At 46.6% G+C, this 23854-nt stretch overlaps 1 protein-coding gene across 2 annotated transcripts in view; it reads right to left on the bottom strand.

Moving 5' to 3' along the window:
• The window catches only part of ACE2 (angiotensin converting enzyme 2), a 141424-nt gene continuing 117570 nt past the window's right edge, over positions 1-23854 (bottom strand). For both annotated transcript variants that reach the window (XM_085896870.1, XM_085896869.1), the window contains 4 exons: positions 22062-22178; positions 21743-21934; positions 7230-7301; positions 1-6916 (listed from right to left, as the gene is read on the bottom strand). In XM_085896870.1, coding sequence (XP_085752996.1) covers positions 6814-6916; positions 7230-7301; positions 21743-21934; positions 22062-22178 — 484 coding nt within the window. In that variant the 3' untranslated portion in view covers positions 1-6813. The remainder of the gene's footprint in view (positions 6917-7229; positions 7302-21742; positions 21935-22061; positions 22179-23854) is intronic.

Here is a 23854-nt window from a genome sequence, read left to right as displayed (position 1 = left end):
TTTTCAAATACATTGAGAAACTCAATATCACGAGTTCCTATTGTTTATTGAACATTTAAAAAAAATCAAGATTGAAAATAATTGAAATAGCAACAAGAGAGGTGTCCCTTTAACAACACGAGAAACGGGTGTATGAGTAGTTGAAAAAGTTCTCGTCACAAGATGCTCACAAGAGTCCAAGACAGGTCCAAAAAGAGAACAAGGCAAATATATATATATATATATATATATATATATATATATATATATTGATGTGTTGAAAAAATGTTTTTAAAAACCACGTGTGTTGGACCATTGTGAGCATGTGGTTCGGAGACCTTTATGGATGCTCCAAGAACGCGCTCCCTCTCCTATTGTCTCTCAAGCACCGCTCATCATTGTCAAATGGTGACACTATCTTATAACCATTTTACATGAGGAATAAAATAAACAAACACAACAATGGTGTGCCGAGTGGATCGAGGGAGTGCACATTTTACAAAAACAACGTTTATTCAGTTTCATCTGAACGTGGAGACGTTTTTAACCACGTGACATCACGATTGATCACGCCGCAGGTTCGAAGGTAGTGACGAATATTGATTATGGGTGAAACTCGGTGTTTATCAATAACTCAGAATTCATTTTGTTGCACGTTTTGTGTGAATGTATGTTTATTGTGTTAAAATGATCACATGTAACAAAAATTAACCTCAACAATAACAAGATTTTGCTCAAAAGCGTTAAGATGCTCATTTTAGTTTGGTGATGAAGTTTTGATTGTTCTTTGGTGAGGAAGTTTTGATTGTTTGTTGATGATGAAGTTCTCATTGTTTGTTGATGATGAAGTTCTCATTGTTCGTTGATGATGAAGTTCTGATTGTTCATTGGTGATGAAGTTTTGATTGTTCGTTGGTGAGGAAGTTCTGATTGTTCGTTGGTGATGAAGTTGTTCTTTGGTGATGAAGTTTTGATTGTTCATGGGTGAGAAAGTTCTAATTATTCATTGGTGATGAAGTTTTGATTGTTCTTTGGTGATGAAGTTCTGATTGTTCTTTGGTGATGAAGTTTTGATTGCTCGTTGGTGATGAAGTTTTGATTGCTCGTTGGTGATAAAGTTCTGATTGTTCATTGGTGATGAAGTTTTGATTGTTTGTTGGTGATGAAGTTTTGATTGTTTGTTGGTGATCAGGGGTTTCCTTATTTTTTGGAGTAGGAGGCTACCATTAAAAAGTAGCAGGTTACCATCACCGCGAGTGCAGCTGTATGGCCGGGGTCCAGGGCCCACCTTGGGCCCTGGAAGCCGGAGGATCCTAGATTGCTGGAGATGCATTCTGGCATGATTTCTGACATGAAATAGTTCTCATGATCAGGCTGTTGGGGTGGAAAACTCGACAAAAACAGTTTTTTTTTTTTTTCATTCATTTTATGCATATTTTCCCTCTTCAATTTCATTTTACTTTGTTTAATATTGTTTATTATTATTTTATTGTGTTTTGTTTTGATTTAATAAACAGCTCAAACTAATAACTTTAGACTAGTTTATTGCTTGAAAATGAATGATAAACATGTATTTAACTTCACTCGTTTTCTGATAATTTCTTTATTTGATGTCAGCTCACTTCAATCAGTCAACCAATCAAACGGTCTAAGTGTGAATACTGTGTCACAGTCACAATCCCAATTTTGTTAAACTTCCACCTGACATTATCTGCCAATATCGTGTTGTTATACCGTCAAGAAAAGCTCGCAAGTCTATGGTACATGCATGTACCTGCGGTACCAGTATTCAGTTGGCCAGTTCACAGCTGCTCATACTTGGCCTTCACTTCAGTGAATAAATGACGATTTTCAGTGCAAATAACCACGAATAATAACATGTACAAAAGCTGCTTTAAGCTTAGAGGCTAATTACTTTATAAATTAAAAAGGCACAACGGGTGACCGCGTATTTTGGAGCCGCATCACTTGACAAAAGCTCAAAATAGACTAGGTGAAACACGTGTTTCGTGAAACAACAACGTCGCACTCGCAAGAGTGCAAGTTTAGACCAATTACTGATGGCCAGAAGTTTACCTCCCATGTCTTTGGACTTCTTCGAAAATCCAAAGTCAAACAGGGATTTTCGTTTCGATGCCATCGTTTCGGCACCGAAACTGTGAGGCCTACAAAGTTTATTTTCTTGAGGTCATTGCTGTATGGTATCAGGGTATCAGGCCAACAGTTCAAAACGAGGCTAAAGCAGAGAACTCTCTATTGCAGGAGGCGTGTTTTAGCTGCTTGTGTAATTTTTAGGTCAGTGTTGTGCTCAACCCAGCGAGAGTACTAACAGTAAAAATAAGCCCGCTTTTATCGAAATACTCATGTGTTTTCGTCTCGGATTTCAAAACATGGGGTGTAGAGATTTCGTGGTGTTTCCGAAACAAAAATATCGTGGTGACAAAAAAAAAAAAAAAACGATAAATCGGCGCTGAAGTAGGCGGTGACCTTTGACATTTTTTCTCTGAGTCGACGGCTGTGGGTCACCGGTAACCGGCTTCGAAGGAAACCCCTGGGTGATGAAGTTTTAATTGTTCATTGGTGATGAAGTTCTGATTGTTCATTGGTGATGAAGTTCTGATTGTTCTTTGGCGATGAAGTTTTAATTGTTCATTGGTGATGAAGTTCTGATTGTTCATTGGCGATGAAGTTCTGATTGTTCATTGGCGATGAAGTTCTGATTGTTGAAGTTTTGATTGCTCGTTGGTGATGAAGTTTTGATTGTTCGTTGGTGATGAAGTTTTGATTGTTCGTTGGTGATGAAGTTCTTATTGTTCGTTGGTGATGAAGTTCTGATTGTTCATTGGTGATGAAGTTTTGATTGTTCATTGGTGATGAAGTTTTGATTGTTCGTTGGTGATGAAGTTCTGATTGTTCGTTGGTGATGAATTTCTGATTGTTCATTGGTGATGAATTTCTGATTGTTCATTGGTGATGAATTTCTGATTGTTCATTGGTGATGAAATTTTGACTGTTCATTGGTGATGAAGTTCCCATTGCTCATTGGTGATGAAATTTTGATTGTTCATTGGTGATGAAGTTGCTTGTTGTTTATGAAGTTCTGATTGTTTGTGATGAAGTTTTGATTGTTGGTTCATGATGAAGTTTTGATTGTTGGTTTGTGATGAAGTTTTGATTGTTTATTGGTGATGGAGTTCTGATTGTTTGGTGATGAAGTTCTGATTGTTCATTGTTGATTAAGTTCTGATTGTTCATTGTTGATTAAGTTCTGATTGTTCATTGGTGATGAAGTTCCGATTGCTCATTGGTGATGGAGTTCTGATTGTTCATTGGTGATGAAGTTTTGATTGTTCGTTGGTGATGAAGTTTTGATTGTTCGTTGGTGATGAAGTTCTGATTGTTCATTGGTGATGAAGTTGTTCGTTGGTGATGAAGTTCTGATTGTTCATTGGTGATGAAGTTGTTCGTTGGTGATGAAGTTCTGATTGTTCGTTGATGATGAAGTTCTGATTGTTCGTTGATGATGAAGTTCTGATTGTTCGTTGATGATGAAGTTCTGATTGTTCATTGGTGATGAAGTTTTTATTGTTCATTGGTGATGAAGTTCTGATTGTTCATTGGTGATGAAGTTCTGATTGTTCGTTGATGATGAAGTTCTGATTGTTCATTGGTGATGAAGTTTTTATTGTTCATTGGTGATGAAGTTCTGATTGTTCATTGGTAATGAATTTCTGATTGTTCATTGGTGATGAAGTTTTGATTGTTCTTTGATGATAATGTTCTGACTGCTCGTTGGTAATGAAGTTCTGATTGTTTGTTGGTGATGAAGGTCTGATTGTTCATTCGTGATGAAGTTTTGATTGTTTGGTGATGAAGTTTTGATTGTTCATTGGTGATGAACTTCTGATTGTTCATTGATGATGAAGTTCTGACTGCTCGTTGGTAATGAAGTTCTGATTGTTAGTTGGTGATGAAGTTTTTATTGTTCATTGGTGATGAAGTTTTTATTGTTCATTGGTGATGAATTTCTGATTGTTTGTTGGTGATGAAGTTCTGATTGTTCACACTTGTTACACCTTTCCGGATCGAAGTGAAGTATAAACACAACGATGAGGCTTCAGTCGTGTTTTGGAGCTTGTGTATTTCACCATCACCGTGTTACTCTTCCACTCGATCGCTCACTACTTCTCGTGTGTTGATGCAGGGTTATTGAGCAGTGCTTCTGGGTTTTGGTCCATGTTGCTACCCCGTGGAGATCGCTCGCTCGATTCCATGGTTCGTTATGGGTTGAGGTCTCTCTTTGAATTCATCTTTCCTTGCCAGTGGATCATCCACTCGTTTTTCTTTGGCTACTCTTTCTTGTTACCTCCGTCACTGAAGGTGAAGGAGGTTATGTTTTCACCCGTCTCTGTCTGTTTGCTGTTTGTGTGCACAGTATCTTAAAACGTTGTGAACGGATTCGGATTAAATTTTGTGGACATGTTGTGTGTCTGGTAATGACGAATTCATTCGATTTTGGTGAAGATCCGAATCTGGATCTGGATACGAGATTTATTTAATTTTTAAAGTGATTCTTCACTCATTGAGAGATGGGGCCAAAAACGATATAGTACTGTATAGCATGATATTTCAAAAATGTATTGGACCTGATATGTTCTCATGGATCAGGCATTACGTGGTGGAGGTATGCACTCTTCCGAGTGCCCTTCTGGTTCATTCAGTTATTCTCAAGTCCTCTTCTGCCTGAAATGGATTTTTTAATTTCCCCTTCCGACTCCTCATGTTAATTTTATTTTTACTTCTTCACATCTTTTTTGAGGAACAAAAATTATTTCTTTTGCTATCTTTGCTGCAGCAAAGATGTTAAAATATGCTCATGTTTGCATTATGTTCATTACCCTCGCCAAAGGAGAGGGAATTACATTTGGATCTGTCTGTTTGTCTGTTTGTCCGCACAGAACTTCGTGTTTTTCTCTGCAACCACTTCTCTGATTGAGACAATTTTCACCACTGGTACAACTACTCACGTAGATTGTTTTAATGATTATGACGCCATAGGTCATGTGGTGTGGCAGTCATTTTGGAAAACGGAAAAACTTTGGACCTCTATCTCTGAAACCACACTATCGAAAAAATTTAAACTTTGCCCATAGCAAGTACTCCCCATGGGGAATGAGTGATTTTTTTTAAATGACATCATAATTGCATTTGTAGAACGCCACATGTGATCAGTATGAATTTTTGAGGGTCATCTCGGGATAAAATGGTCCACATAAAAAAATTTTATATTTAAAAAAAAAAAAAAACCACTCAAAATAAGTCCTGGTGAGGGTCTGCAATCTGATTGCTCTTTTTCTTGTTTCAATAGTTTCACCTTGTTGAGAACATTAACTGTTTGGTCGGAGGGAAAAATCCTGAGTTACAAGTGAAAGTTGTTTTTGCAAATCAATGTGACCATTGCATGCTCACAGTGTTGGTGGTGATCGTGTTGATACTGATTAATTAATGGAGTTGTTTCCTTTCCAGATTTTCACAATTCTCTCATATTTCCACTTTTCCTCCTTTGCTCATTCTCTTCCTTGCTCCTTCCCATATTTCTGCTCATTCTCTTCCTTGCTCCTTCTCATATTTCTTGTAACACTTCATTCCCTCTCGGTGTTCAAAATTCTAATGGAAGGATGATCCTCTATCTGAAATTATCTATCCATAAATAATTCATCACAGCCTTTGCAATCACCTTTCACTCCTTTGCCCCTTTTCTCCCTCCTGGGGAACAGCCTTCTTCTATCTTTGAAATCCCACTCTTCCTCACCTTTTCCCCTCTCATAAAACCCGATAGCTCATGGTGACATTTTGTGTCAGTGGGTTCTTCAATTGAGACTTGTGTTTCGAAGTTCCCACGAGACTCAAACCATGTAATGTGTGGAAATTGGTTTTTGGTTTTTTTAACTTCTGGCTGGCAAGGCAAAGTAAAGATAATTTGGCCCATTGTGCTTGGACTGTGTCCACAACCCAGTAATGCATTACAATGCACGATTATGCTAATTATACAGCTCGTATGAACCAGGGAAATTTGCCAGCATTCTGGCACACATTGGCCTACTCTTTTCGAATGAAACATCCACAAACTGACATGCCGAATGGACAACCGGCATATTCTAGCGCCTGTTGGCATTGCATCAGAAAGGTATCTTTAGTCGGACAAATTTGACCCTGGCTGGGACTGAGCCATATCAGGGAAGCGAAGACAACTTATCGGAACGCATATGAACTGAGCTATCCTCATGACCTGAAAATGAAAGAAAAAGACCGACAGCAAATTCTGGGAATATGGAAGAGCTAGTGTTTTCACAGGCTCCATAGTGTGCATCGAACTAGCAGGTAATAATGGAAGTACTTCCCAACAACAAGCCAGGCAGCCAGTGGAGAAGAGGTGAGCATGGCATGATGCAGTGAAGCCACAGATCGTAAAATGAAGAGTGTGAACAGAAAAGCCATTTTGTATGATCAAACTATTAGTCGTACGGAATAGCTTTCAACAACCATAATACCCGAACCTTCATTATCACAACAGCCATGAGCAAAAACTGGGCATTGATGAGATTCTCAGTGGTTAGATATTTCAAGAAATAAATGATCAGAGATTTTGAGTGCAGTTTTTTAACGTAATGGACAAGTCCAAGCTTCGAGAAGAAATGATGAAGAGAAAGTGAGAAACAACCGACTGAAGATTCAATAATTGGAAGAGAGTGATGGCAGAATGAGTGAAGGGTGAAATAACATTTTAGTTCCTAAACACAAAAACAAACGAAAAACAAAAACTTTCATCCAAAGCTACAGATTCGTCTGATCGGCAGAATCATGACTGTACGCCGTGTTCTGGATTCCATTTGTATCCTGTGTGGTTTCACCAGCTTCAGCTGCAGCCTCATGATCTCTGCAAATTGTCACAAAGGTACGATCGATTGTCATGCAATGATATTTGGCTGATTCATCAGTCTGTTTGTTTAACGAACCGCATAGTTGGCACAATAACTAAATTGGAGAGCTAACTGGATATATGGACAAAAGTCGGTTTGCTGGCTCTTTGACTTGTAGATTGACAACTTGGAAAGTAACTGGTTGTTTATTTCATCTTTTTGGGTGAGGTTTTTTTTTCTACACCAGTAAATTGAGCTGAAAGATCTGCTGCCTGACAGTTGGACCATCAGGTATGAGGTTAAAAATGGGTTAATATGCAAGGTGCTTACCTGCATTTTCCCATTTCCACTTCCTCATATGGGTTCACTTCGTCCTCCATCACATCCTTTAGTTTCTCTTTCCTGCAAAGGGAGATAAAGTCAGTCAGACACACTTTAAACTCCTTTTTGGTTTTCCCTTCCACATAACATTAAAAATATGACAATTTTTTTGACATGAAGTGATTATGAGGCGTACGATAGATGTACAAAATATTGTTGAGTGCACAGGCTGAGGAAACCTTTTTGCTCACCCCACCCTGTCCTGGGGCATAGCCCCAGGATAGCATGGGGATGAACCATGATGGAGACATGATACAAGATGAAGATACTCAACATCGATACATGATACTAGACCATGATACTGGATACAAGACCATCATTACTAAGACCAGGACAACAGAATATGGAATTAACAACTTATTATAAGACAATGGCCAAATACTAGACTATCATTACTAATATTAGACTATGGCCTAATACTTGACTATCATTACTAATTCTAGACTATGGCCAAATACTAGACTATCATTACTAATATTAGACTATGGCCTAATACTAGACTATCATTACTAATTCTAGACTATGGCCAAATACTAGACTATCATTACTAATATTAGACTATGGCCTAATTCTAGACTATCATTACTAATACTAGACTATCATTATTAATACTTGAGGAGGAGGAGATTGGGACCATACTCTGTGCAGAGCATTGGTGCTGCTTAAGAAGTCTCCTTGGCTATTGGGCACAATCCTGGATGGGTCGCCACTCCAACACAGTCCACCAGCATGCTGGCACTCATTTTGCCGACCTCAGAAGGATGACAGGTCGAGTTAACCCCACCTCGTATTAATTCAACAGCTGAGCAGGATTTGAACTCAGGACCTTTGGATCCAAAGCCCACCACCCTAACCATTAAGCCAACACCAGGCATATGAATACCAGACTATGGCCTAATACTGGACTATCATTACTCATAATAGACTGTCATTACTAATACTAGACGATGGCTTAATACGAGACTATCATTACTAATACCAGGCTATCATTACTTATATGAGATTATCATTATTAATACTTCACTATCATGACTAATCCTTGACTTCTTCTTCTTCTTCTTCTTCTTCTTCTTCTTCTTTCGGCTGCTCCCATTAGGGGTCGCCACAGCGGATGATCCGCATAGTGATTTGGCACAGGTTTTTTTTACGCCGGATGCCCTCCCTGACGCAACCCTGGTTACCTCTTACGACACAGGGATATGGTACTCGGATTTCCTGTCTGGCATTGAGGACCTCCATCCATTGATGGGAGAGCAGAAGCAGCATATCCAGGGTAGAGTGACCTGGTCTGAAACCAAATTGATGATTGGAAATCAAGCCATTGGAGAAGAGGAAGGATTTCATGTCTGAAGCGATGATGGATTCCATAACCTTGCTGATGATTGGGAGAAGGCTGATTGGTCTGTAGTTATAGGGATCCGTTTTTGCACCTTTTTTATGCAGGGCAGTGATGTTAGCAGATTTCCAAGCAGATGGCAGATGACCTTGGGCAAATGAGAGGGTGAATAGAACAGAGAGAGGGTGAGCAAGAGCAGAAGAGCAGGCTTTGAGGACACGTGGGCTGATGCCGTCTGGACCGGTTGCAGAATCTGACTCGAGGTTTGAAAGCAAGCTCTCCACCTTGTCAGGAGAAAAGGATACAGAGTCCAGGGACAGTTGGGTGCGACTGGGTAAAGTGGGTAGAGATAGTGATGGGTTTAGGACACAAGATTTAGCTGCAAACACCGAGTTTAGACATTCAGCTTTATCACGTGTGGAATCAGCAGTGCGGCCATTTGAGGTAAGGGAGGGGATGGAGGGGGAACATACACCAGAAACAGATTTGATTAAACGCCACCAGGATTTTGAGGAGGGAGAGAGGTTTGAGAGTTCAGACTTGAGATGAGAAAGATGTTGTTTTCTGGCTCTCCTGAGGGTAGATACACACTTGTTCCGAGCTTTGTGGAAAGAACTGAGATTGCCCTCAGTTGGGTTTGCTTTCCATGAGGCAAAGGCAAGTTGTTTCAGGACAACTGCCTCGCCACAAGCTTCAGTAAACCAAGGGCGGGAGGAAGGGTAGGACAACTGAACACGAGAGGGGATAAATCTGTGCATGAGGGAGAGCAAGTTTCTTTGAAAGAATTCCCAGGATGAGTTGATGTTTGAGAAAGTAGTGATAGGAGACCAGTCTGTAAGTTTGATGGCTGCTCGGAGACCCTGCCAGTCGGCTTGAGTGAAATGCCAGACTCGACGGCGGTGAGGTGGTTCTCTGATAACAACCAGAGATGTCCACTTTAACAAGGACGTGGTCAGAAGAACCAATTGGAGCAAAGGAAGAGCGGCAGTTATTGTCAGGGAAATTTGTCAAAATCAGATCCAGAAAGAATACTAGACTATTATTACGAATACTAGACTATCATTACTAATCCTAGACTATGGCCTAATACTAGACTATCATTTCTCATACCAGCCTATCTTTATGAATACAAGACTATCATTATGAATACTAGACTAGTGTTACGGCCGTGGAAATTCGCAGAACACCATAAAGGTCCTTAGTTCAGTTATATCGCTAAGTGTGTGTTCAGATAGATTTTCCCACCGTTGTTTAATGGGATTTATTCGTGTGGACAGGTCTGTGATCTTTGAGTTAGCCGTTATTCTTTGCTATCGTTATTTTGGACCAACCATGATCACCTCACCACCAACCACCTTTTTACAAGCACCCAACGACACCATCCTCATGACCACCACCCTCATGAGAAAGATGAAGGTGGTCTGATAATGCATGGGATTTTTCCTCTTACTTTCCCGCGCTTCGGGACGGGGGAGAGGTGAGTGGAGTGAGAAGAGAGAAGCGCCAGGATGATGGCTTCGAAAAACCCCGACCCACGAGGGAAACGCCCCCCCTTCTGGAAGTTTCCCACAGGTGCTGGAAGGAGGGAGGGCGGAGTGTGGGGAATAAAAGGGCGTGCTGGACGCAGCGTAGAGTTATTTTTGCTGCTGCGTGGAAGGAACTCGTCTGAGGGGGAGCTGCTGCTGCTTGTGCTGAGGAGAGTCGCGGGGGGGGGGGGGAGCTGCTGCTGCTGCTTGTGCTGGTGGAGGGAGCTCGACTGGGGGTTGTTGCGGTTGTTGCTGTTGTGCTGCTGCTTGTGCTGAGGAGAATCGCGAGGGGGAGCTGCTGCTGCTGCTGCTGGAGCTGTGTGGAGGTCTGGGCTCGTGTCAGAGTCGGGAGCTTGGACCAGTCAGTCGGTGGAGGTCCGGGCGTCGCGAAGGAGACGCGGGCTGGAGGCGCAGCCCTGCTGTGTCGCGCGAACCTGCGCGTTCGTGTGGGGAGAGCTGGAGAGAGTTCGATGGCCACGCGGAAGGCCGGGCTCAACCGCGGCTACGCTAGCTGCCATGGGGACGGGACGTCACGACTCGCCCCATCAAGGCACCACAAGAGCGCAGGTAACCTGCAACGGTCTCGTGGGGCCTTTTCAGTCACCAAAGCCCCACGTTATAAAGGCCCACGGGCCCAGTCTGACTCCCTTGTCTGTGAGGGGGTCCTTTCTTGCTTTTCTTTTGAGTGAATGTTGTGGCGCCGAGTCCCGTAAATAAAACCTGCTTCAGTGATTGTAAATAATAAACATAGATGGTTGTAGTGTTTTTAACTTGCTCGTGTCTTCTCCCTTTTCTTCCTTCCCCCCTCCTCCCCATCAATTGCATTACTGTGTACGTGTGTAAATAATAAATGTCCTTGTGTGAATGTTAACCCGTTCGTCGTGTCCTTTTTCCCCAAATTGAACCGCCGTATTGCATTTCGGAATGGTAGTTGGTTTTTGAATACCGATAAAAGAATCGGGTCTGGCGATTAATACCCCACTCGGTTATCCGAGAAGCGAACGAACTGCTAAAGCAGTTCGTGTCATAGCATGCCTTTGCCGAGGTACGGTCTCTCAGTCGGTTACCCGCGCGATTACTTAGGTATATCGATATTCGGCGATTGACCCTGTCGCACGCGGGTAGAATACGGACTAGGTCGTGGTGGGGTTAAGAACCCACCCGTGACTGGTTTCTGGCATTGTTCCAGGAAGTCACGACTGAATTGTCCGTCCGGTGGGCGAGATGGCCGCCATTGGCAAAAGCGGTCGTTCGCACGCTGGGCGGGGTAGATTCGTAACACTGGTTTTCAGGAGTGTGGGATTCAAATCCATCCCGCCTCCAACCAAATTAACGGGAATCGGATCAGGGGTGTGTTGAGTGACCCTCGATTCCCATTAAATGGCGAGCTTTAAATTTATTCCGAGAAGCAAGATGGCGGTTCAAGGCGAACGGGAGCAGGGGGTAATGGATTTAGAGATAGTGGAATCAATGGCCCAGGACGAAATAACCATGCAGGACATGCCCATTGAGATGCAGGTTGAATTTCCCCCACAAACAGACCCAGAGTCCAAAATAGGCGCAGCGGCGGCGGCGTGGTTTTTGACGCCCCGCCCTCCTCCGTCAAAATCCCTCCCCATTCCCTGGCGGATCCACGCCTAATGGCGAAGCAACTGCCACAGACCCACCTGACATGGGCCAGCTATTCGTGGTTTTGCTGGCAGAAATGCAACAAATGAAAAACGAAATGAAAACAAATGTGCAACAAATGGGAAACGATACAAAAAATGAAATGAAAGAAATGAAAAACGAAATAAATGAAAATGCGTGCAAGATGAACGGCAAACTGGAGAGTAAAATGGATGCAAATATGCAAATGCTGTGGGAGAAAATGCAGCGCGTGGGGCGATGCCTGCAGGCGGGCAAAATGGCGGCGCCACGTGCTGGAGCGAACGAGCTGAGGGGGAGGGGGAGTGTGGACTGTCGGCCCCGCGGTGGAAGACAAACTAATGCAGGAGACGTGTAAGATGAGATTCGTGCAGGTGACAGAGAAAGTAACGGTGACACAGAGGGAAAAATTAAATGGGGTGACAGACGTGTATAAGACACGTAAAGACGAAGGAAATTTAATTAACAGAGACAAAGAAGGAAATAGAAGTATTGACAGATGCGGGAGGTGGAAACGGTAGAGGAGAGACTACACGATAAAGACGGGATGAAAGACGAGTACACACACATGGAGGTAGTGGAGGACAATGGGGGGGGGGAGCTTGGGGAATGTGTCGTGACCCGCAAGCAGCCGGATAGCCTCCTTCAGGAATGGAGGGAGACGCAACGCTCCCTTGAAGCGGATCTCGACCAGGTGGGTCCGGTCGTGCCGAGCGAGTTAGAGGGGGCGAGTACTGTAGACGGGTGCACGTGAAGCTTGGGGGGGGGTGTGAAGGCCCCGGAACCCTTGTGGCACAAATCCCCAGCGTGATTGTTCCTGTATGTGTGTTTACGAGTGTGGCAAAATGTGTGCTGAAAAGCGCGCATACCATGGGTGAAAGGTTGTGTGTGAAAGGACCGCGTGTGTGAGTAAAGTGGTTGCAAGCGAGCCGAAATGCGTGCTTTCCAGCATGCCGCGTGTAAAGGAAACACCGTGTGTGGATGAAGCATCGTGTGTGGAAGAGACAGCGTGTACGAGTGAAATGGCAAGCGTGAGTGAAAAGGTGTGTGTGAGTGAAAGGCTGTGTGTGAAAGGGCATGCGTGAATGAACGGCCGTGTGTGAAAGGGCATGTGTGAGTGAACGGCCGTGTGTGTGAGAGACAGTGTGTGTGAGGTCGCTGTATGTGAGGGACATGGCGGCTGGCATGCGGGAACATGCAACCGCATCTCCGAGTGTGAATGTCATCTCGAGGTGTGTGAGCGTCGTGGCATGGGGAAGTTTGTGCACGAGAGTGTGACGACGACGGAGCCTGATGGTGGACAAAGGCCGAGTAGCGGCCGTAGCTGCATTGGGGACTGTGTCGGGTTTGCATGGCAGCGCGAGCAGGGTCCGTGCTGTGCTACGCACGAGGCCGCCACGTGCGTGCCTGCGGGAGTGAAGCCCGGTCCGGAAACGCACGCGGTGGATTAGCCGATCCTGCGGACGGACAGAAGGTAGGCTGGATATGGATTTGGATCGGATGGGTTCTCCAGGCGAGCGTGTGTGAAGCTCCGATGAGCAGTGCACATGTGCTCGCGTGGGGAACCCCTCGAAACGCGAGGCTTGCTTGGGATGCGCAGGGTGACGTCGTGGCTGCATCGTTGGAATCCAGCAGGAGGAGAAATCCCTGCCGGATGGTACCGTCCGAGGAGGGACGAGGTGTGCGGAGTGCGAACAGCTGCCATAACATCACGGGGAAAGTGCGCAGGTTGCGAGTTGCCGCGCTGGTGTACGCATAAAAAAGAAAGAAGCAAGCCTCGCTTCGGGTGAACAGGATTCCCGGGCAAGGGGTGGAAGACCCCCCCCCCCCGTCTGGGCACAGGATACCACTCGTTAGGGGGAAGGGTCAGCATAGTTAGACTGGCTCCTTGGGGCAGGGATAAGCCTCATGGGGCCCATGGAATGGATTAGTTAGAGGGATTTTAGTTCAGATTTAGAATGGGAAATGGATTTTGAGGACAAGGACAGACTTTGAGTGTGTAGAGGGGACTTAGCTTAGCTTAGCTTCGTAGAGTTAAAAGGATGTGCTGCTGGTGTGAGGGATGACGAGGGAGCACGAGGTAGTTTGGGGATGCAGATATAAGAATGGCAGTGATCAGCGATGGAGTGAAATGAAGTGGAAAATGTACTTGAGTGAGTGAGGCCAGCGAGCCTGTGTGTATGGAGTGAATGTGGAATGCATGGTGCGATGAGTGATTGGGGGGAGGAGTGACTCCCACCCAAGGGACCCCGGGGTCAGTGTAAAGTGAGTTCGGGGGTTAATCAAATTGACAAAATGGAGGTCGTTTTGCTGTTGGTGGGAACGTAGGCTTGAAACCTGTTTGGAGGGGTGCAGGAGCCCTGTTGACGGGCTGGGAGCGTGGCTGCGAACGCTACCGCTTAGTGGGTACCCCGGGCGAGTCGGCCGCGGTAGGCCAAGGGTCCATGGGGGGCTGGGATCGTGTAGTGGGCACGGGTGGGCCCGCATTTTGCGGGCCCGGGGCGCGTTGGCCGCGTGGGCAGTGCATTGGGCACGGGCACCCAGGGAAGGGGCCCGGGGCGCCAGCCTGCCACGTGAGCGTTTCAGGGGAGTAGCCATGGAGGGCACTCCCCAGCGTTTAGGGAGCTGGTAGGCTCGGAGACAGTTGCAGGGCCCGGGGGTGCCATAGTTGGAGAATTGGCAGAGGGTAGTTCCTGCCAAGGGAGCCACGCGTCCCAGCCATGAAACCGTGCGAGGGCACGAGGGAAAATTTGAGGGCGAGGCCCGAAATTGTGAGGACACCAACACAGGCGATGGGAATCTTGGTTTGTAGAACCAGCAGTTTAAGCGAGAGGCGCTTTTGGAAAGCCCCGGGGTCGTTTAGGTTATATTAATAATGTTAGGGAAGATTAGGAAGTGTACCCCTCCGCACCATCCATCCCTCCGCTCGTTGTGGGCCGCTGGACCCACCTTGGGTTGAGATCGCTGAAATATGAGGAGGCCATTCTGAGGCTTCGTTGGGCCTCGACACAGGACACTAGCTCTCCCTTATTCCCCTCCAGGAAGGGAACATAGGGGTTGGGAGTAGGCTAGGAGACAGGATAGGTTAGCCGGACAAAGACAGTAAAGGGGGTTCGGGAGACGATTTCTAGAAGGGGAAATAAAATAAAACAAAAAATAAGATGGGGCAAAATTGGGGATTTTTTGAAACTAAGGGAGTGGGTATGGAGAGAGACAGGCAAAGGCGATAGGTTGGGAGGGAGACAGTAGGGTAGGTCCGAGCCCACCTTCCGAGTGGCCAGCACCACCGCACTCCCTCCACACAGTTGCAGGACAAGGCCTGTGCCAGTCAGTTCATCTGCCGGCTGTTTTGCTGCAAGGCCTGTGCCGGCCGGTCATTCATCTGCCGGCTGTTTTGCTGCAAGGCCTGTGCCAGTCATTCATCTGCCGGCAATTTAGTTAAGTCGTCTGTATGATTGCGTTTGTTTAGTTAGTTACTCAACCTGTTGGTTATTTATTTTTGGGACACAAATACACTAAATGTCGCACTCAGGGATCCGAAGACAAAACGTACTAGGGGAAACTTACTCATAACGGCACACAAAAATTCAGCGACTCGGGACGAGTCTGTAAAAAGGAGGAGGTAGTGTTACGGCCGTGGAAATTCGCAGAACACCATAAAGGTCCTTAGTTCAGTTATATCGCTAAGTGTGTGTTCAGATAGATTTTCCCACCGTTGTTTAATGGGATTTATTTGTGTGGACAGGTCTGTGATCTTTGAGTTAGCCGTTATTCTTTGCTATCGTTATTTTGGACCAACCATGATCACATCACCACCAACCACCTTCACGATCACCACCCAACGCCAACCACGCCACCATTACAACAACCACACCCACGCTACAACCCTCTCCGCATCCTGACCGTCTCTGCAATGGAGAAAGAAGAAGGTGTGATAACGCATGGGATTTTTCCTCTTACTTTCCCGCGCTTTGGGACGGGAGAGAAGTGAGTGGAGTGAGAAGAGAGAAGCGCGAGGATGATTGCTTCGAAAAACCCCGACCCACGAGGGAAACGCCCCCCCCCCCCTTCTGGAAGTAATTCATGTCAGGTCATGTTAGATCTGTGACCTGCAATAGGTACCATGTAAACCTGTACTAACCTGTTCCATGGTCGGGTTGTCGGCGACTAAACCGTCTCCCCACCAGGTTTTCTGGTGAGGAGGGTGTTTGGATATGGACACCCAGCAGGATTAAAAACAAAACCTGTCAAAGGGTGGAGGAGCTCCTTGTGAGCCAACGGCCATCCATATCTAGTGCCCAACTGTCTGCGGACGTCCTCCTGCAGTTGGGTTACTTTTTTATTAGGAGGTTGGTGGCAGGATTTGCACTCCGGCCACCGTAAAACCCTTCATTCCGCAAAACACAAAAACGCAAAAAAAATCTGAAAACCCACTCCGTGGGAGTACCTCCTGTGCAGCTTCCCTTCGCAGGGCAGCTCACCGGATGACGGGATTGGGGCAAAGCCTTCGGGACCCCCAATCTTTTATGATAGGAGGGAAACCATGGGGTAACTTCCCTGGGTCAGATTGCGGGAGAGTGTGTCGGAGTGGTGCTGAGGTGTCGTCCACCAGACGGCAGGCTCCTTGGGTTAACCTGAGGCGCTCCCTTCGGGTGGGTGCCTGGAATGTCCTATCCCGAAGAGAGGATGACCACCTGTCTCATCATCTGAGCTCAAGCGCTTGGACATCGGGATTGAAGCACTCTCTGAGGTTCGGAGACCGGATTGCGGTGAGATAATGGTGGGTGGTTACACCTACTATTGGTCTGGTCGCTCTGATGGTTACCATACCCAAGGAGTTGCTGTAGCTGTGTCCAATAAGCTGATCCCAATGATAATTGAGGTAACACCAGTCAACGAGCGTATTATGAGATTAAGGATTCGTCACTCCTTAGGTGTCATTTCCCTGGTCTCTGTTTATGCTCCGACTGAGGCGAGTGATCTCACCGTGAAGGATGCATTCTATGCCACGCTCGAGTCTGTGGTTGATCAGTGCCCCAGACGAGATACACTTCTAGTCTTGGGGGATTTCAATGCATCGACTGAGACTGATAGGGATGGTTATGAGGTGTGTGTTGGTCCCCATGGGTCAGGAACTATGAACCAGAATAGCACTAAGTACCTTGACTTTGCAAGAAGTCATGGACTTAGGGTGGCTGGTTCATGGTTTCAGCGCCCACAAGCTCATCGCTGGACTTGGTATTCCAACGCTGGCGGTGTGGCAAAGGAGATTGACCATGTCCTCATTGACGGTCGTTGGAGGATGATCCAGTGCTCAGTTCCTCAATACTGACCACAGGCTTGTTGTAGCAACTCTAAAGCTGCACCTTAAATCCTGGAGAATGGTACCATCCCAGCCTAGGCTGGATGTTGGCAAGCTCAGGGATGAGAGAGTAGCTGAGGAGTTTGCAAACAGGCTGAGTGGACAATTGGCGGGTCTGGGTGCTTTGGGGGGTCCTGAAGAGTTGTGGAGCGCCTTCAAGACCACCGTCCTTGATGTTGCCGGAGGATGTCTTGGAACTCACCGCAGGGCAAAGAAGAATTTTGTCTCTCAAGGGACACTGGATACCATTGACCAGAGTCGTAGGGCCAGGTTGAATGGCAGAGCTGAGCTGTTCAGGGAGCTGAGGCGTAAAACTGTACATGCACTGAGGGTGGACAAGGAGGCCGATGTGCAAGGAATCTGTGAGGGGGTAGAGCATCACCTGTGGACAGGTGACCCTCGTCCCGCTTACAGGGGAATTCGCGCATTGCGTTCATCCAAGCCCATCCCTCGGAGCACTGCAGTTAGAGCAGAGAGTGGTAGGCTCTTGACAGAGGAGTCTGAAGTGAAGGCCCGATGGGCCGGTTACTTTGAGCAGTTGTACCAGGCTGATCTCCCAGCTGTCGAGTTGGACGTCAAGGGTGTTACAATCCCTGTTGCTGACCCTCGAATCAACTGTGGTCCACCTTCGCTTGTGGAAACACGGGCTGTGGTGAACCAGTTGAAACGGGGCAAAGCTCCAGGGATCTGTGGCATCCATGCTGAACTTCTCAAGGCTGGTGGAAATGCTGCACTCGTGTCGTTGCATGCAGTTTTGTGCTCTGCCTGGAACACAGACATCATCCCAACTGATTGGAAGAGGGGCCTTGTTGTTCCTCTCTGGAAAGGGAAGGGTGATCGCCAAGACTGCAACAACTACCGAGGGGTGACGCTGCTCTCAGTGCCGGGCAAGGTCTTTGCTCGGATAATTCTTGATAGGGTTCGCCACCATCTGCTTGAGCACCAGCGTCCAGAGCAGTCAGGCTTTACACCAAAGAGGTCAACGATTGACCGTATCCTTGCTCTTCGTGTCCTCACCGAACGCAGACGAGAGTTTCGGCAGGGGCTGCTTGCAGCCAATGTTGATCTCTGTAAAGCGTTCGATCAATCGGGATGTCCTCTGGAGGATTCTTGGTCTTCGTGGGGTGCCACCAAAACTGATCGATCTGATGTCTGAACTCTACTCTGGTACTGAGAGTGCTGTGAAGTGTGGTGGTACCATCTCTGACTTATTTCCAGTTGTTACTGGAGTTCGTCAGGGGTGTGTACTGGCCCCCACACTTTTCAGCACTTGTATGGACTGGGTTTTAGGGAGGATGTCAGAGAGATCAAGCTGCGGTGCATCGTTTGGGAATGTCAAGATCTCGGACCTTGATTTTGCAGATGATGCAGTCATCTTTGCGGAGACTTTAGACATCCTTTTGGGGGCCCTCGAGGTGCTGAATGAGGAGTCGGAGCCGCTGGGATTACAGGTTTCTTGGGTCAAAACTAAGATCCAGGCTTTCGGTGACATCTTGGATGCTGCTGTCCTGTCTGTGTCTGTTTGTGGTGAGGATGTTGAGGTCGTGGAGAGATTCACTTAACTTGGCAGTGATATTCATGTCTCTGCGGGCTGCGAGTCAGAGGTCAATAGCCGTCTGGGTCGGGCCTGGGGAGTCATGGATTCACTGGATCATGGGGTGTGGCGCTGCCGGTACCTGTGCGGGAGGACGAAAGTCCGAGTCTTCAGGTCTTTGGTACTTCCAGTCTTGCTCTCTGGATGCGAGACTTGGACTTTGACCAAGGATCTGAGACAGAGACTTAATTCCTTTGGTACCAGGTCTCTTCGGAGAATCCTTGGCTATCGCTGGTCAGATTTTGTGTCCAACGAGCGGTTGCTGAGAGAGACTCGGATGAGATTTGTTACCTGCATAGTCCGTGAGCGTCAGTTGCGGCTGTATAGACATGTGGCTTGTTTTCCTGGACTTGGACTTTGACCAAGGATCTGAGACAGAGACTTAATTCCTTTGGTACCAGGTCTCTTCGGAGAATCCTTGGCTATCGCTGGTCAGATTTTGTGTCCAAGGAGCGGTTGCTGAGAGAGACTCGGATGAGATTTGTTACCTGCATGGTCCGTGAGCGTCAGTTGCGGCTGTATGGACATGTGGCTCGTTTTCCTGATGCTGATCCTGCTCACCAGATTCTCTCAGCGAGGGAGTCTCATGAGTGGAGGAGGCCAGTGGGCCGATCACGTGCCTCGTGGTTGCAGCAGGTTGACCATCATCTAAAGGAGATGGGGATGGGCCTGGCATCTGCCTGGGGGATGGCCAGACGGAGACCTCTGGAGTACCAGCGGAAAGTGGACGCAGCGACGCGCTGTTCTAGCACATGCTCCCATACCTGACCCTGACCTGGAAGTTTCCCGCAGGAGTTGGAAGGAGGGCGGGGCGAGATGGGAGGGGCGGAGCGTGGGGGGGAAAAAAGGGCACGCTGGACGCAGCGTAGAGTTGTTGCTGCTGCGTGGAAGGAACTTGTCTGAGGGGGAGCTGCTGCTGCTCGTGCTGAGGAGAGTCGCGGGGGGAGCTGCTGCTGCTGCTGCTGCTGCTGCTGGTGGAGGGAGCTCGTCTGGGGGTTGTTGTTGTTGTTGTTGTTGTTGTTGTTGTTGTTGCTGCTGCTGCTTGTGCTGAGGAGAATCGCGATGGGGAGCTGCTGCTGCTGCTGGAGCTGTGTGGACGTCTGGGCTCGTGTCAGAGTCGGGAGCTTGGACCAGTCAGTCGGTGGAGGTCCGGGCGTCGCAAAGGAGATGCGGGCTGGAGGCGCAGCCCTGCTGTGTCGCGCGAACCTGCGCGTTCGTGTGGAGAGAGCCGGAGAGAGCTCGCCTGCCACACGGAAGGCCCAAGCTCAACCGCGGCTATGCTAATTGCCGTGGGGACGGGACATCGCGACTCGCCCCATCAAGGCACCACGAGGGTGCAGGTAACCTGCAATGGTCTTGTGGGGCCCTTTCGGTCACCAAAGCTCCACGTTAAAAAGGCCCACGGGCCCAGTCTGACTCCCTTGTCTGTGAGGGGGTCCTTTCTTGCTTTTCTTTTGAGTGAATGTTGTGGCGCCGAGTCCAGTAAGTAAAACCTGCTTCAGTGATTGTAAATAATAACCATAGACGGTTGTAGTGTTTTTACCTTGCTCGTGTCTTCTCCCTTTTCTTCCTTCCCCCCTCCTCCCCATCAATTGCATTACTGTGTACGTGTGTAAATAATAAATGTCCTTGTGTGAATGTTAACCCGTTCGTCGTGTCCTTTCTCCCCAAATTGAACCGCCGTATTGCATTTCGGAATGGTAGTTGGTTTTTGAATACCGATAAAAGAATCAGGTCCGGCGAGGTCTGGCGATAATACCCCGCTCGGTTATCCCAGAACGGAACGAACCGCTTAAGCGGTTCGTGTCCAAGCAGGCCTTCGCCGAGGTACGGTCTCTCAGGAGGTTACCCGCGCGAATACTTTGGTATATCGATATTCGGCAATTGACCCTGTCGCGCACGGGTAGAATACTGACTAGGCCGTGGTGGGGTTAAGAACCCACCCGTGACTGGTTTCTGGCATTGTTCCAGGAAGTCGCGACTGAATTGTCCGTCCGGTGGGCGAGACGGCCACCATTAGCAAAAGCAGTCGTATGCACGCTGGGCGGGGTAGATTCGTAACACTATCATTATGAATACTAGACTATCACTACTCATAATAGACTGCCATTACTTATGCCAGACTGTGGACTAATAGGAGACTATCATTACTCATACTAGATCATCATGGCTCATACTAGACTATCATTACTCTTAATAGACTGTCATTACTAATACTGAGACTATCATTACTAATACTAGACTATCATTACTCATACAAGATTATCATTACGAATACTTCACTATCATTACTCATGCTCGACGATCATGACTAATCCTAGACTATCATTACTTATACTCGACTATCTTCACTTATACTTGACTATCACTACTCATAATAGACTGTCATTACTTATACTAGACTATCTTTACGAATACTAGACTGTCATTACAAATACCACACCCACGCTACAACCCTCTCTGCAATGGAGAAAGAAGAAGGCGTTGTGATAACGCATGGGATTTTTCCTCTTACTTTCCCATGCTTCAGGACAGGGGAGAGGTGAGTGGAGTGAGAAGAGAGAAGTGCTAGGATGATTGCTTCGAAAAACCCCAACCCAAGAGGGAAACGCCCCCCTTCTGGAAGTTTCCCGCAGGAGTTGGAAGGAGGGCGGGGCGAGAGGGGTTGTACCAGCAAGTACCATCAAGCTGGTACTCGTACGAGACTATGGCCTAATACTAGACTATCATTACTCACACGAGACTATACTTACTCATACTAGGCTATCATTACTAATCCTAGACTATCATTACTCACACGGGACTATACTACTGGACTATCATTACTAATCCTAGACTATGGCCTCATACTTGAGTATCATTGCTCATACTAGACTATAGCCTAATACTAGACTATCATTTCTAATACTTGACTGTCATTACTCATACAACACTATCATTACTAATACTAGATTATCATTACTAATGAATTAATAGATGAATGAAATTAAAACGTGCCTGCGACTCAAATGTCCCTGCACAATTAGTGCAACAAGTCCGACCAGGATGATGGTCATGATAACCCCGAATACAACAAGCCACACTGGGTACGATGGCAATGTTGGAGAAACAAGTTTTGAGTGTAGCCCCTCAAACTCCAAGGTGGAGTCGGACAGCAGGAAGGCACTGTTGAGGCGGCCCCGGACACCACTGGGATGGGTATGTATCGGAAAGGGGTGGCGGGAGGAAGAGGGAAGAAAATATACATTTCAGTAATGGATTTGGAAGATGTGAACATCCTCATGAAGATTTCAAAGTTAAAGTAATGTGTTCCCACCTGATGGCATTCAATAGATCTGCCCTTGAAAATAACTTCGTCGTGTTCCTTGGGTCATTCACCATGAGGTAAAATGATATGCGTGGCGTTTCGTTCAGCAAATAAACGTTACTTGCACTGTGAGAACAGCAAGGGGTCACATATTAAAAAAAATAATTTATTTTTGAGCAAATCTGTCAGGAATGTAAAGGTGGTACCATAGCTCAAGGATCATAAATGAGGGATACATGTTGGTTGCCAAGGAAATATTCACGGGATATGATCACAAGTGCAAAAATCATAATCGCAAATATACAGTGTTGTGGCTAAAAGATGGGACAGATTTGAGGGTGGAATCCATCCATGGGGACCATGCTCCATACAGAGCATTGGTGCTGCTGGAGCAATCACCTGGGCCGTTGGGCACAATCCTGGAAGGTTCGCCACTCCGACACACCATACCAGCAAGCTGGTACTCATTTTACCGACCTCGGAAAGATGACGGGCTGAATCAACCCCACCTTGTATTAATTTAATGGGTGCAGGATTTGAACTCAGAATGCTGGGTTCCAAAACCTGCCACCTGAACCATTAAGCCAACACCCAAGCATAGAGTGGAATAATTCTATGATATTGGAAGGTAATTATTATTTTTGTCCAACCAACAAGACAGGGCTACATGCCACACCGCCAGGCCACGAATGGAACTGCTGCAAGAGCATTTTCCTGGAAAGCTGATCTCCAGATTTGGAGGTGTGAATTGGTCTCCAGGATCTCCTGATCTCAGCCCGACTGATTACTTCTTGTGGGGATATTTAAAAGACGGTGTACATGAACAGGTCACACACGAGATGAACTGCAAGAAAGCAAAACTCGTGACATTCAGGCCATTCCGACATACTTTCTTGTGAAGGTTAGGTTATAAGGGGTATGTGTACCAGAACAGTGGAATGTGTTATTTCCCGAGGGAACCATTTAACTGACAGTTTCAAAACCTAGTGCATTCGGAATAAATGTCAATGTCTATACTTTACAAATGTTAATACAGTTGAATCAATAACTCCATTAATTGAAGGATATTTCTATTTCAAACGTGTCCCATCTTTTTGTCACACCACGTGTAAAACCTATAACCAATATTTACCAATTTGGCTTGTAACCTATATCTCTACCAGTTTCGCCTATAACCTATGAACTGAGAGTCCAGCATCACATCTGCCTTTCTTGGATTCTGTGGAATCTAAAGCTCTAAAAGTTATTTGAATCTCCCATGATGAGACATGGGACAAGGTCTGTTGCTCTCACATCGCAGGCAGGTTAATGGTCTCTGTTTTCTACCGTCCATTGTCCAACATTGCTGTCTCCGCATTCACAGTCATCTGGCTCTCCCCAACAACTCCAGGATGCACAAGTTATTCCAGTAACCCCTTCCTGGTTAAACTTCCAAAATCCAGGCTGACTGCACACTTCAACTACTTTATTCCTCACTTATCCTGTCGATGGAACCACCTTCCTGAGGCTGTTCTGTCTCACTATCTCACTCCAACTATTTTCCAAAATCTTTATCTCCATTTGTAAAAGTTGGAAATATGGACTCGGGAAAAGCATCCATCCCCATCCCACCCCTCAAGGCTTCATATCGCCTCTTTCTGCATCCCTCCTCACCCCACCCCCTAAATGCTTCCCTCTCACCTCATCCACTAACCCCCCCCCCAAACACACACACTCCACACACTGAAATCTTCCCCCACACCTGAAACACAAACTTTCACAGACTCAAACCTTCCCCCACACCCCTCACACTCAAACATTCC

Source organism: Eptatretus burgeri, chromosome 10, assembly GCF_056783735.1.
Source record: "Eptatretus burgeri isolate ZD-2024b chromosome 10, Ebu_testis_v1, whole genome shotgun sequence".
NCBI classification, from domain to species: domain Eukaryota; kingdom Metazoa; phylum Chordata; class Myxini; order Myxiniformes; family Myxinidae; genus Eptatretus; species Eptatretus burgeri.
This window is presented reverse-complemented; position numbering and strand designations above follow the sequence as displayed.